This window comes from Mugil cephalus, chromosome 18 (assembly GCF_022458985.1).
Source record: "Mugil cephalus isolate CIBA_MC_2020 chromosome 18, CIBA_Mcephalus_1.1, whole genome shotgun sequence".
Classification (NCBI taxonomy): Eukaryota; Metazoa; Chordata; class Actinopteri; order Mugiliformes; family Mugilidae; genus Mugil; species Mugil cephalus.
Genome location: NC_061787.1, coordinates 14663344 through 14678545, shown reverse-complemented (window position 1 = coordinate 14678545; position 15202 = coordinate 14663344). Strand labels below are relative to the sequence as shown.

The 15202-nt window shown below is 41.4% G+C and overlaps 1 protein-coding gene across 2 annotated transcripts in view; it reads left to right on the top strand.

Annotated features, from left to right (window-relative positions):
• cntnap2a (contactin associated protein 2a) overlaps positions 1 to 15202 on the top strand; it is a 319293-nt gene that overhangs the window by 272899 nt on the left and 31192 nt on the right. Inside the window, exons 18-20 of one of the 2 annotated variants that reach the window (XM_047568711.1) lie at positions 2996 to 3166; positions 11299 to 11517; positions 13566 to 13595. In XM_047568711.1, coding sequence (XP_047424667.1) covers positions 2996 to 3166; positions 11299 to 11517; positions 13566 to 13595 — 420 coding nt within the window. The remainder of the gene's footprint in view (positions 1 to 2995; positions 3167 to 11298; positions 11518 to 13565; positions 13596 to 15202) is intronic. The other variant, XM_047568712.1, reaches the window with a different exon arrangement.

Genomic DNA, 15202 nt, shown 5'->3' with positions numbered 1-15202 from the left:
AGGGTTATATAGCGATTTTCTAAACTTAGCCGAAGCAAAGCGCATATTCCCAGACTCGCCAACAGTAGCAACCTCCCATGCAGAATGCTGGCCTGCCATTGGGAGCAACTTGAGGTTCAGTGTCGTACTCAAGGACACTTTGGCATGTGGAGGGTCCAAGGATTGAATCGCCAACCCTGCAATTAGTGGACAACCTGCTCCACCATCTGAGCCTCAGCGCCCCCGCTTCAGCCTTCACACATAAAGTTGTCGGGGCATCATGATTAATGGTCTAATATTCATCATACCTTAGTCAGTAAAGACATTTATGTGCTGGATCCTTTTTTTGAAACATTCAATTGATAAACATTTCAATATGTGAGTGATAAATGGGCCACAGAGCCCAGCCAGCCAGTTGCATCTGTGAATCTGGCACAAGGGCAGTCAGAGGTTTATAATTTGGCTTCCATGTCCATTCCTCTGTTGCTTCTCCAACACTCATTTTCCGTCAGCCCCCCTTTTGTCGTTCTCCTTTTGGTTTCTTACAGCACGAATCCCTTTTGAGGATTTTTTATTTTTTTTTGCTGTCCTCCCACTTCTGTCTTTTTTGTCTTGTTTTCTTGCCCTCTTTTCAAAAACAAGATTCGCCTCAAGCTGTATTTCTACATCCCAATGTCCTTCTTGCATCTATATCTTTGCCTGCCTTCTTTTCACTGTCTTGCTTGAAGGTCTTATGGTTTCTTAGGTGCATACAAATAAATGCACACGAAACTGTTTCATGTATTTGTAGCATTTGATGTATATTTGTCATGTTTATATGGCGTGTTTGTTTGACGTACACGTCTGCAGTGTGTAAATCACCCACTGTTGACTACATGGTCTTTGCTTTGTGCGTTGGAATCATTGCATTTCTTTCTCCTTGTCTCTGCACAGCTTCAAACGTACCCAACACTACTTGACATGAAATAATAATTACAAGTTGCACAACTTGAAAAAGTCCTCAAGCTTTGACCATGATGACTGGTTTCGTTTTTGATATATTTCGTTTTTCAATTAGCAACTTCCTCTTCTTTGACTTTGTTAATTACAGCCATGTGTAATACAGCCTTTGCCGCCACCTTCTGATGACACTTGCGGGCACGTTTATTCAACCATATCGTGGAAACATACCCAATTTGCATTTTCTTTTTTTTTTTTTTTTGCATTTCAAAATGCTTCAAATTCGCTTGAGAATTATATGGAAAGATTGTGATTGAACGCATAAATGTCACAGAGCACGCGGCTCTAGTTTCCTTTCGTCTGTGATAGAATATGCTAGTAAACTCGTAGTTGTTTTTGTGGCCTTTGTTGGCATCCTCCTGTGTAGTCCCATGGAGAAATGAAGAGCATTCCAACTTCAAACACACTAATCACAAAGGCAGCATCAGTAGGTTGCTGTCTGTGTGTGTCTGTCTGTGTGTGTGTGTGTGTGTGTGTGTATGCGAGTCTGTGCATCTGTGCACTATCTACCCTTGCCCCCGGTGACAGGATGTGCGGCAAGAACGAGAGGGGGAGGAGCTGGGCTCCTATCTTCGGGGGCCGCTTATCACACTGAACCAGGAGAGGCACACAAAAACACACACAGAAATGCACGGACACTGGTGCATGTCTAAAAGTTACAAACACATAGAAACGCATGCAAATGTTTTTTTCGCTGAGAAATGGGTGTCAAGCTCAAGGAAGCAAGTTTGTTTGACAGAAAATGAATTAGCTGCACTTTGAATAATGGATAAACTTGTTTCATTTACAAAATACATCCATTTTTTATTTTTTTTTTGCATGAACACACTCATACATGTGTTTTTATTTTTGATATGACTTTCCATGGACATAATGCTTTCCCTAGAACTTAACCTTAATTGTAACAGATTTTGACCCCTAACCCTGACTTTAGCCCAACTGTAACCTTTACCCTAAAACTGAGTCTTAACCCTCAAAAAGCCTTGTAAAGAGGCCAAATGTCCTCTCTCTGAACAAGTGTCCTCACTTCGCTTGTGTAGAACTGGTCCTCAGAAAGATAGCTGAACAGGAGCACACACACACATTCTCTCTCTCCCTCTCTCTGTCTCTTTCTCTCTCCTGTGCACATCTGTTCCTGCAGGATTGTAGTGGAGGGTCTGAAGCCAGCCCTCTGAGGCATCAAAGAGGTCTCACTCAGCTGATGCCACATTAGCCTTCACTTTTCTCTTCTTCCTCCTGTCCTCCATGCGAACCCCCCCCAACTCCTCGGCCTTTCCATCATCTGTCCTCTGCATGACTTTACCCTCCTTTTTTCCATTCCATCTTTAATATCCCATGCGCTCATCTGTCCTATCTCCTCTGCTCCTCCTCCTCCTCCTCCTTCATTTTCTGTTGCCACTCTTCAGCTTCTTTGAGTGATAGGAGCAAGACGGAGACATGCTGAGGAGAGAGGGGACAGCAGAGAAGACACTTCATCAACCACAGTCTGATAATTCATCAGCAGCTGTTTAAAGTGCTCCCACTTTGTCTTCATTAACTTCCACTGGTTGGCCTTCAGTCAGAAGTCGTTACAAAACTTATCAAAAATCCTCCCAGCATTTTGTCCATGTACCCTTGTCACCCTTTTCACATCGTCGTTTTCAAAATGAGAAATGGCCTTTCTTTGCAGTTTTGATAGGATCAACGTTCCATTGAATGTTATTGAGGTTGCAGGAAATTACGGGCTAAGTTAAAACCTCAATGAGTAATATAATTCTGGGTGAAGAAATCATTTTTACTGGGATAGTAAATGGGCCGCATCAAACAATAGACATGCGATAACTGTGTTAGATTGATGACTCTTCAGTGAAATGAAAATGGATCCATGGATATTTGAAATTAATGAATATATTCTGCAGTTTATCAGATCAGAATGTGTTATAATGTCTGCCACAGTGCTAAAAGAGGAAGCTGCATGCTTTGGATGTAGGTTGTGTCAGTTCACACTTATGATCCTGTTTATTTTTTCTTTTTACAGATGACTACTGGAACGCCGCATCGTTCACCACCCCATCATCCTACTTGCACTTTGCCACCTTTCAGGGTGAGACCAGTGCTGACATCTCCTTTTATTTCAAAACCAGCGCCCCCTATGGAGTGTTTCTGGAAAACCTGGGCAACACTGACTTCATTCGCCTGGAGCTCAAATGTAAGATGCTTTCGAGTGATTCTCTTTGAGCCGTTGGCTTTGTGTTTGTTTTCCTCATTCTTAATCAGAGTCTTTATCTGGCCCAGTGTGAGGTTAAATCCAGCTGTCATGTGTGTCGACTGCAAACTGACACACACATCCACACTCAGTTTTGTCCCAGTTTACATGCAGCGGAGAAAATCCAATAACTGATGGGAACATGTCCTCCTCCACAGTAGGTGGCGACCTTTTTAGAGGGTTACTACAGCCCCCCTTTCCGTTTCACCTATTGTGTCATATAAGAAACAACTGGTTCATTCATGCGGCAAATCGGCATTTTAAATAACAACAAGATGGATAATAGTTGAGCTTTTTAATCCCATATGTAATGTGTGTGGTTCTTATGGTGCGGATACGATGAGCACTATCCTTCAGGTGGGTCTTCGACCAGCTCTCTTTACATTCTTCTTCACCTGCGATTGAATTTCTTGGATGCTTTTGTTTTCCGGGATCATACGCCAAGGCGTATACATGGCGGAAAAAACTATTTCCAGTCACATTATCTGAGCGTCTTTGTCGGATAAGGAGACCTCCGATAGTAGTCGGGGTAACGCAGTTACATGGGCTTAAGTCGGCAGTAATTTGTTTTTTTGACGTGCATGTAAACGTACTGATAGATAAAGGCTACTGCAGGCGCCCACATCAACAACAGTCATTGCCTTCCTGATTATAGCACATGTTTTTTTTCTGTGTGTGACTGCAAGAGCGACCAATCATTTATTTAAGGTAATTGGTGTGCGCAATAATTATGTCCATTATGAACCTCTGTTTAACCAAATCACCCATTTTCAGGGATGACAAAACACAATCCCTCTCTCTCTTTCTCTCTTTCTCATTCACACACAAACACACACACACACTGTCTCTCTCTCTTTAAATCCCATCCAAAACCTCACGCACCATTTTCTACCACAACACTATCACACACACATTTTCTGTCTGGTACGCTAAATGAACTTTTACACAGTTAAAGTTCATCCAGCACATTGTGATTTGTTTTTCTTTCTACAGCTGGACATTTAAGCAGATTAGGTTGATGATGTAACAAAAGTGCAGCAGCCTCCCTCTGAATGTCATCCACCACAAGGCACTCATTGAAGTTAATAAAAGTGGATCAACAATTTCTTTGACCGTAATCACTGCAGCACGGAACATATAGAAGGCACCAGAGAAGTGTGGTGGAAATTGTGTGAAAGATAGCACTCTGGACACGTAATAATCACACAAAACTGAAAGGTTTAAAGTTTTAGAATATATTGTAATTACAATAGGAATCACAGTACATCAACACACGAAGTGGCAAGGACGATCGCAAAAGTACATCAGAGAAACATTCATCTCTTTGTTAACAAAGACAGTTTGTCATGCGATTGGCTGCCTTCCCAAAGTTAAGAATACACATGACCACTAGGCATAAGTGTTCATGAAGGTGACCATAACTGTACGTCCCTATATAAACCACATTCCTGTTACAACGTACAAAGCCCTCTTTCTTTGACATCAAACACCTAGACAGCGTCTCCTCTTACATCACTCCAAGGCGCTCGTCCAATAAAACATGAGAAGGGTATAGTAATTACCTCAACAGAAACTCTATCTTTGTGGTTAAAAATAACACAACAAGAAGGACAAACAGCAAACCATTCTGAATTAATGATCAACTAGTTACTTCACTTCCACAGAAGACGGTGTGTAGGAGGCTAAACAAAAGAGAACTTCCTGCACTTGTCCAGCCACTGTGACACATGAAAATTTCTGCATCACCACGCCGCATAGTTACATTTGTGGCGATGTGCGTGTCAGGTTTTGCCATAGGTTGCAGCATATGCAGTAACATAGTACTATGAATTTTGCTTAAATCGCAAAGCCTCTTGCTGTTCTCTTCTAATATCGCGACCAAATGGGCAAAACAATATGTTTGAATGTGCGTTTTTTTTTTTAATGTGTAGAAGATACAAACATATTTACCAATCAGCTGTTATGTTGAAATCTCCCAAACAGATTTCTCAGAACATAAGACATATGTTAGACCTCCTGGATATGCTAGAACTATGTGATTTAGTATCACTTGAATTCAGGCATGTTTCACATGTTGCGTCGACACATTTTAACTTTTGTGTAGTCGCCATGAAAATTTCACACCATAACATACATTACATTTAGAGCCAGGGTTAGGGATAGGCAGTCCTATTGTGAGGCTAAATGTCCATAAGCAAACAATTACAATTGCATAGTGGGAACATGCAACATGACTTGGCATATTTTTGATATACCGTGTCATGACACCAGTCTTGGAAATGAAAATGAGTTTCTCAGAGGATCCCTGTCTGTCTTTTCAGTCAATAAATGGAAAAAGTAGCTTAGGCAACTTGCACATGGCCTGTGTTCATAAAAAAGAAAAGAAAAGAACAAACAAAAGATTCAAGAATAGATTTTGTTTCTTACATCTCATCACCTGTCTCCGAAAATGCTTGCTATCAGAACCCAAACATCAATATTCATTTTCACCGTACAGTGTCATGTATAAAGACTATCAGATAGCAAATTTTCAAACATAAAGAAATGAAAATGGATGAGGTGGCAAGAGAAAAGGAAAGGAATATAAAACACAAAACACCAAACAATAGCAGAGTTTTGCACCAGCCCTTTTCACAGTCTCCAAGAATCCTATGATTGACATGTCCTGTAGCAGCTTTGTGTGATCATGTTCCAGTAGCTCAAATTAAATTCCCTCCAGCCTCAGTAGAGCCGTTATGATCAAGAGTTTTAAAATATTGTGCTTCAAATTAATCACAGAGTTGCATTGTGACAGAGGGGTTCCCGGCACAGCATGGCTGTTGATTGATGACTAATTGCATTTCATTGGGATTTAAAGGGATTTGAACATTTGGTGTCAAAAGCGCTCGCTGACCGTTTCCTGCCACCATTCATCCACGTCAAAATTCTATTCAAAGTTGACCAAGGAATTTTGAGCCAAAGAGCTCCCTTAACACCTTAACTGACATTACAGAAGTTAAATGCCAACTCACATTTTTATCCTGAAAAAATCCATGTGCCAACACTATGCTTGTGCATGTGAGAAATTTTCTAAATGGGTTTTTGTATTTATCTTCTAACATGCATACAAACACACACACACACAGATACAGTAAGTATCTAGCTTGTAGTATGCAGTTTTGCTTGTAGTTGTGTGCATGTGTCTCTCGATGCACATGCACAAAATTCCCCCGCATCGATTTCCTCTCCCCTCTCCCTTGCTATCATCTTGCATTTTGCCCCATAGTGCACTTTTAGACACACAATTGCGAAATGGCTCGCATGCACACTCACATAAACACACACATAATCTCTGCTGGTGCGAAAAAACTCTATCTGCTGCAATCCAGTCAGGGCATGAAATGACCAGCATTAAGCTAGAATAGCATGGCTGTGCCATCGCAGTAGCTCAAAGCACATAAACACACACTGATACACACAGCTTGTGTACAAAGCACACATTACTGTGACCTCAGCAGACTCAAAGTCATCATGTGGACTGTGTTCCTCTTTGAATCGTAGTGGAAAGAAGGAGGCATAGATGCATTTGAGGGCACTAGGAGATATTCAGAACGGTGCAAAGTGGACTCGTAACTGAGGACAAATAGAAGGATCGCAAATACACAGATGTTTGACTTCTTGGATGCTCGGTAGCTCAAGGGAAAGTACTTTCCCTATGCTACATTTTGAGTCCTTAAGAATCAGCATTTTAAGTCATGCCCAGAAGAAGTAAACAGTTTCTGTCTACCTAAGAAATTTGTCCTCCTGTGCCTCGTCTTATAAAACTGCACTATTGCGGAGATTATGTGAAGCCCAGACAACTAAAGTTAATATCTGATGTTTAGTTGTAAGCTGTGCAGCTTCATCAAATGCCTCTCTAACTTACCATACTGTACCGTCTTATCCTGCTTATCTGGGTTTGAGTCGCAGGGGCAGCAGCCTCAGCATGGAAGTCCACACCGCCCTCTCCCCAGCCACTTCCACCAGCTGCTCCCGAGGAATTGTTCTTAGGCGAGACGAGAGATAAAATCCCTCCACCGTGTCCTGGGTTGGCCTGGTGGGACACCGGCCACCCTTAAGAAGGAAACTTATTTCGACCACCTCTATTTGTGTTGTTTTTTGTCATTACCCAAATCCTCACAAGTGAGGGTTGGAACGAAGATCTACCAGCAAATTGAGAACTTCACCCATCGACTTAGCTCTCTTTTCACCATGACAGACGTTCCCGCTAAGTTCCCGCAACACTGAAAATGCCACTCCACCTGTTGATCTCCCGCTCCATCCTAAACTCACTTGTGAACAAGATCCTGATACTTGAACTCCTCCACTTGAGGCAGGACCTCCCCCTGACCCAGAGTGGGAAATCCACCCTTTTCCAACTGAGGACCATGGCCTCAGACTTGAAGGTGGTGATCTTGATCCCAGCCATCCCAGCTTAGCCATCCAGTACTGGTCAGCTGCTTCCAGAGACCCACAGACAAACCATGCAGTGTAGGCCTCTTTCTTCAGCTTGACGGCTCCCCTCACCTCCACCTTGGTCTCCTGCCCGATCCACAATGCACTGGATCCTTCATGCTCCTCCTGCAGGTGGTGGGCTCCCAGGGAGGTGAACCCATGTCTCCATTTTTGGCTGGGCTCTGCCAGACCTTCTGGGTGAAGGAGTTGTGAGTTGGCGTCTAACTCCACTTCTCTCGGCCACAAGTCCCAGCCCCACGCCTGGCTTCAGGATGGGTCCTCGGTAACCATTCGGGCCGGGTGCACAGACTGTTGGTTGTTTTAATTTTTCATTCAGGGTCTTTAGAACTGTCCTTTGTCTGACCCTTTGCCTTGGACCAATCTGCCTTGGGAGACCCTACCAGTGGCAAAATGCCCCAAAAAGCTTTGCTCCTGGGGTCATTAGGGCAGTCAAACTCCTCCGCCACGGTAAGGTGATGGTTCACGGCGGAGCCTTTCTAACGCATGCAATTAAACAGCCCTACAACCAATCCAGAGCCATTTAGTTGTAAACAAATTACAACGGTGCTTAAATGACATGTCACACTATATCGCTGTTACTCTAGTGTTCAGCACTATACTCTATACACTATACACTATACTACACAGCAAAATTATTTGACTGGCTCGGCCAAGCTTTGCCAGAGCATAATCAGTTCTCAACAGAGTGACCAACTGGAGGTTCTGGCTGACTTCAAAGATGGCCTTTGAGCCTCTTTGAGCAACTGTGATAGTTTCTCTGCAACACATTTTTTTTCATATATAATTTGGTGCAAATGTTTGTTTTGACTCACCTACATTCCCTGAAGGTTCTCTGAGATCACTCTCATGAGTTGAGTTAGGTATCTGAGTCCAAGTCAATGTTAGTGCCAAATTAGAAGACAGACATACTTGACTCTATCATAAAGTGATCAGAATTTATTTGTCAAATCTCCAGCTGAGTTTTTTTGGTCATAACCCAACAAATCACTCTCTAATTTAACATGTCTTCACTACGTACTCTTCTATATGAGTCTGGACAGACTGCAGCTTGACTCCTTGATGAAGGCACACAAGTTTGAGCCAGTAATTCTAGTTGTCACAAATAAATGGCAAGCTTTTGAGAAGTTCCTTTAAATCTTACTCCGGCTTCATAAGCTTCACAAGGTTTGCCACAGCACTTAAATAGGTTTTCCATCCTTAAAAGGATCCAAACTGTTCCAGTGCAACAAGTAAAACATAACACAGAGCAAAAGGCAAACAATACAATTAAGACAAATAAAGAATTAGCCTGTATAACAGACAATAAATCAGAGATAATACACTGCAAGTCATCTGAAAATGAACAAAGAACGGCAAAAATAAACTTCGCATGAGGCCCATGCACATCCACACACCCCCACAACAGTGATCTTTCACACAAACAAATTCCCCGCCTCTTTCACTATTTATCATCATTTGGTTGTGCTGTGCTGACGCATAATTGAGAGCTTGGCTTTTTCAGCCTCCACAAAAGATTCCATTCATTAAAAGATTAATAGAAAAACAAATCAGGCAAAACCAAAGTAAAGCTAAAAAATAAAATAAAAAATAAAACGAACATATAAGTAAGTGCAACCATACAAAAAACAAAATTACATTCACGCACACATTTGCTCTTGTGACATCCATCACGGCTATACAAATAGATCAGACAAGCTCTGTGCTCTGAAGCCACTTTAGTTTTTATTCCTTCCTGTAGACAGAGTGTTGCGGGGCATACATCTTGCTTTGCAGCGCGGCTAAAGCAGCACACAAATTATCAGGCACACTCTCACATGCCGTTCAGGCTTTGTTGCTATAGCTCTGTTTCTGCTGCGGTATTTTGATATATGTTTGGCTTCCTCTCAGCATTTAAAATAACTGATGTCTCTGCACCCTGCCTTAAAGACGTGCTCTATATATACAGACATCATTAATTCAGAGTACTAAAGGCTGCCAGACAGTCTTCTGTGTGCGTGTGTTTGTATATTTGTCTATGTGTGGTTGCATGTCATGTATATAAATGTGTGAGCGTATATTTTTAGATTTATCATATTAAGTTAACAACATGAAGGATTTAAGAAACGAATGAAGTAAAAAAAAATAAAGAATGAATGAAGTAATTTACAGGACTGGGAGGCTAGTCTCAAGGATGGAAAAAAGAACAAAATGAATGTGTAAGCAAAGGAGCAGATAAAATAAAACAAGGGAGACGAATGAAATATGGCTGAGGTAGGAAAGAAACGGAGGCACCAAGTTTCCTATGGAAATGATGCAAGGCCAAAGAATGGAAGAATAGCGTAATAATAAAAGATAATTAGGTGAAAACTGTGAAAAGAAGAAAAAAGCCCCAGCATATTGATTGGGCAAAACAAAAGAAGAAAGTTCATTTCCCCAGGGGCTACTTCGCAAAATTATCCATCTAAAACAGGGCTTAATGAAGCCGTAATGAACCAGTAACGTATGGAGCCATGCATCATCACTACTGCTACAGCCGATACCCGCCATATGGCGCCACCCAGAATGTATAACTTTAACACAACAGTCTCACAGTGTTACGACATTAAAGGGGGAAAAAAAGTCAAGCTGGATTTTAATTTGTCAAACTTAAATGGTCTTTCCAGCAGCAGAAATAATTTGCTCATTCCCTTCAAGTTAAAGAGTAGTTTTGCATTTTGTTGTAGCGAGCAATCAATGAAATGTGATGTAGTTAGAAAAGATGAGAGACAGGCCACTGGGCTATAAAAAGCATTTGCATAAAAACTTTCTATTTTCAAGTATATGTTCTTTACACTGGCTTGTGAATGCTTTTTAGATTAGATCAATAGATTCATCGCTGCTCCCTACAGAAACACTGAAAGCCTTTAAGCATTGACCTTAATAGTGCTGCAACTCAATTTTTTTAAATGTACCGGTACCAGGGTCAGTCATACTAACTTACAGTAATTCAGAAATATCAATGAACATTTTATCAGGTTGTGGTCATAAAGGGTACAAACAGTGCCCCCTTTTGGTCTGTCGAGATATTAGGCTATTGAAACACAGGGTGACACTAAACTTTATCACAACCCCACAGCTTTAATCCTTCATAACACACACAAGTATACTACACTCGGCTGAAAATTATATGAAAATTCATCTTGCAGAGAAGTTGAAACCCCCTTGGATTTTTTTTACCTGCTCTTTCCTACTTTATCTACGGGCTTTTCCCATCACCTCATTTCAGGTCTTTGGTTCATTCGTTGCCTTTCGTAGGTGATTCCTCTTAAACTCAACTAAACAAAACACACATTTTATGTTATGCAAAGCCGACAGTTCCTGGCATCTATTGGCAGCCTGTGAGATTAGTCCTGTTCAAAGCTGTGAGCAGTATAACGAAACTGAAATCTATACAAGCCAAATGAATGCACTGGAAACAAATGAGCCATTAGATTAGAAATTGAATCTACCTCCAGAGTGGACTGTGTCAAAACTGTGGAGTCATTGTTTGTCTTTAGGAAAGCCTTTATGTTTGTTTCATAACTTCTGCTGCTAGGATTTCTTTTCCTTCTTTCGTCCCGCAGCTCCGTTGACCGTCTCCTTTTCCTTCGATGTTGGGAACGGACCAGTGGAGCTGACGGTGCACTCGGCCACGTCCCTCAACGATGACCAGTGGCACCGCGTGGTGGCCGAGCGCAACGTCAAAGAAGCCGTCCTGCAGCTGGATCAGACCTACCGGACGTCCCGGCTGGCTCCCGCGCAGGGTCACACGCGGCTGGAGCTGTTCAGCCAGCTCTACGTGGGTAAGACACACGCAGTACCACACGCAGTCCAAGCAACGAACAAGCCGCATGTGTTGGACGAACCTGTGTACACGCAATTGATTGCAATTTGAACATTTAATATCCGCTTTGTGTAGCGGGGACAGTCGGACTAACGGGCCATGATTATGAAGTTCAAAGCAAACGCCCAAGCACACTTCCTCCGTGTAATTAGATTCAGCTGTTAATTAAAAAACTTTCTGTGCTGTCTGTGTTTTCAGCGAGGCCGCCCTCAGATGCAGACAACTGCTGTGAGAGCGTCTGATTGTTTCATAAGTTAAAGATGTGCCAGCTTTACTGGAAATCACAGCGTCGCCTCTTAAGAGGCTTCTGTCCAGCTTAGCCGCAGCCGCTGCTAATTAAGTTAATCCACCACACACACATTTGACACTTAATGATATGCAAGCACATACACATCCTTGGAAACTCATCCATTAAAATGAGTTTTAGTCAGTTTAAAAACCTCTGCTCAGGATGTGAGGGTACGATACTTTTCTTTATATTTGGATCAAAACGCTAGTGTCACACAGAGAGAATAGCAACTCTTTGTTTTTTTCTGTTCTTTTTTCCTCTCTTGATTATGTATTAGTTATTACACAGAGCCAGCTCTCATTATTGTCAGCAGTTTTGCCTGAACATTGTTGAAAAGGTCAAGTTGTTTTTTTTTTTTTTTCCCTCTCTGAACAAGCTCCTCTCAAGCTCATCTGGAGTTCTTATGGCAGAGAATCTGTCCAATTTTCCTCCTGCTTTCACTTCTCCGTCTCATTTTGCCTTTTGTGCTGAGCTATCAATACTCTATAGCCCCGAACTCCAGGGCTAAAATAGTCTTAGGGATTTGCGGATTGAAATAAAAATGCTGAGGCAGATCGCAGACTTCCTACAATCTCATGGAAGAAGTTCTGCCCAAAGGAGATTGTTGAAAATTCCAATCAGGCCTCCCGACGTGATAGCCTCAACTCTCCTGATCTCCGTTTTTTTTTTTAAATATGATTTCATCGTCTCATCACTTTTGCTGCTTTTCAACACTTGCTAAACCATCTTTTCACGTCCGAATTTGCCCGTGTATTTGTACTTCCGTTTAGTGAAATGGACTAGGTCGAGAAAGATTTTGGCTATAAAGCTCGACGTAACGGCTTTAGAGCCTCGGCCATCACCTCATGGGAAAGTGGAAGTGGAAGTGTTTTAGATATGGCCTCTGACATCCAGAAAATACAAAGGTCTCTTTGTGTTTGATCAAGAGATTTTGCTAAGGCTACATCCCTGCGCTGCATCCCAATTCTGTGATTCTCCCTTGTAATGGGACTTTCTGTGCCACTCCACCAATGCCATTGATTATTATTGACTGCTCAAAAAATGCGAAAAAATAACACAAGCTACTTAAAATAAAAAAATCAAACTTTAAATTCTGCTGCAGGCAAGTTTTCTTTGAGCAACAGTTGAAAACGAAAATCATCTAGGCTTTAAAAAAAAAAAAAAAAAACATCTATCTGAAGCACCCGTTTGTGTGACTTCACATAAACGCACCGTTTTCTAAGTGCTTTATTTTAATTTGGTTTTATTTAGCTCACCTTGGTTTCATATTTGTCTCCGTGTCATCTCCTTGGCTCGTTCTCAATCAATATGCTCCTCATCAAGCATTTGATTGCTTTAGTGTTTACTGCACAGTGGCTCATTTGCTCTAATGGCCTTGAGAGTAAATGTTATACCATCAGCCTGCTGTCATTTACTTCACACTGTTAACTTTTAGCTCTCCAATCAACTTCATACATGCATGTAACGATAAATCTTGCCACTTTTTATTTGTTTAATGCCACCATCTGCTCTTCTTTTCTTCGCCATTAATACTCTATGTGTCACTTTACCTTCATGGTTTTGCATGCTTTTGCGCAGTTCTCTCATGGTTGGATTGCTGTGTCTTTCTTTTGTGCGTTGTCCCCTCCCTTCCCCTTTTCTTTTTTGCTCGCCTCTGTTTTTGTGGATCGACATCTTGCTTGTTGCTCCTCGATGCATGTGTGCGACACCTGTCGCAGGGAAGCCGGCCTCGCTCACCTGCCAAGACAGTAGGTAACATTTAATGAGTACAAGGAAATGTCTCAGTGACGCGCACACGCAGACAGACATCCGTTCGCACCTCATCTACACTTCAAATAAAGTGGGTTTTGTTGCTTCTGATTTGCACACAAATGGGGATTAAAGCTTAGCTTGCTTTAATCTTCTGAAATGATCTGCTCGTGCTTTTCTTAGTGCTGTGTTTCCCATGCTGGGGATTCTTAAGAGAGATAGTTGGGGAGAGGAACAGTGCTGTAAGCCAACGCCTATAAAGCACCTGGTTAGTAATATGGGATATTTATGATTATATCCCCCCTTGAAAATGCCATCGGGTTAGGAGAGTCAACGAAGTGGCATTCATACCCTATGAATCAAAATACCCATCAAAGAACGATTTTATCTTAAAGAGCATCTCCTCTAAACACAGAGTAAACACTGTACTGAAGATAACGCAATTATTCAAGTAAACCGGCCTGGTACAAACAGGATGCAGCGGTGCAGCAGACATGCAGCCTGTTGGCAGTAATGTGAATTTTTCTGAATGAACTGTCGTTGATTTTCAGTCCCCTGAACCGTATGCGGTATTTAAGTGCATGCTGCTTGTTTATCCATTTGTACATCTTTACTCAGTAATTTAGAATTCAAACAAACACAGGCAGCGAAGGTCAAAATGTCACATGTAGCTTCCATTTTAATTAGGACTAATTAGGACATTAGCTATTGTGTCTATGTGTTTATGAATATGAATATAAAATGCTTCCTCGATATTACATCATTACAAGGTTACATTCCCTTGAGGCACCCTTATTATGTGTGGGTTTCATCTCTATTACTGCTAGTATGTCTGAATTTCTCTATTTACATCAGCGTTTCTGTGCAGTTGTGTATTGGTGTGACTGTGTGTCATTGTACAGTATGTGTTTATATTTCCAAGCCTCACTGAAAAATATAATCATGGTGGTAATGATACATATGACCCCCTGAAGTTCAATTGCCAAATATGTATATAAAATGCATTTTAACAGTAATTATAACCAACCATGTTCTCCAAAGTGCATGTAAAACTATAGAAAAGTAAGGTAAGTTGTAAATTGTTGGCTTTTTGGATCTGTTTGGATGAGAAAACATTTGATTCTCAATGAAACACTACATACAGTTGAGGCCACAGGAAAATTTGCCATTTCAAACATTTATTCTACAAAAAATCTAAATCATCAGATGTTGTATTCTAGAATAAAACTTACACGTTTGGCAACAGACATAAATAACTTCTCGTAAGTTCTTGTAAATTTTCTACCAGCCTCTTTCGCTGAAATGTTTGACCACTACTTCATGAAAAATTTTCTTGGAGTCTTTATTTCCATTTATTTCCTGTTTCAAATCCACCCCTCCACCTCCCAATTCAATTGTATCAAAGTTTGAGCTTTTGCTAAGCCTTTCCATAACTCTTTCTTAGCGTATTTCAGGTCACCTTGCATTAATCTTTGTGATGAAAATTCGGCAAAGCAATGCAGCAAATCAACCCCAAACCATAGCCTTTCCACCACCATAAGTTACAGGTTCATCTCCTGAAAAAGCTGTCTCTGCTCTTCACCAAACTTGTCCACTCTTACTGTTG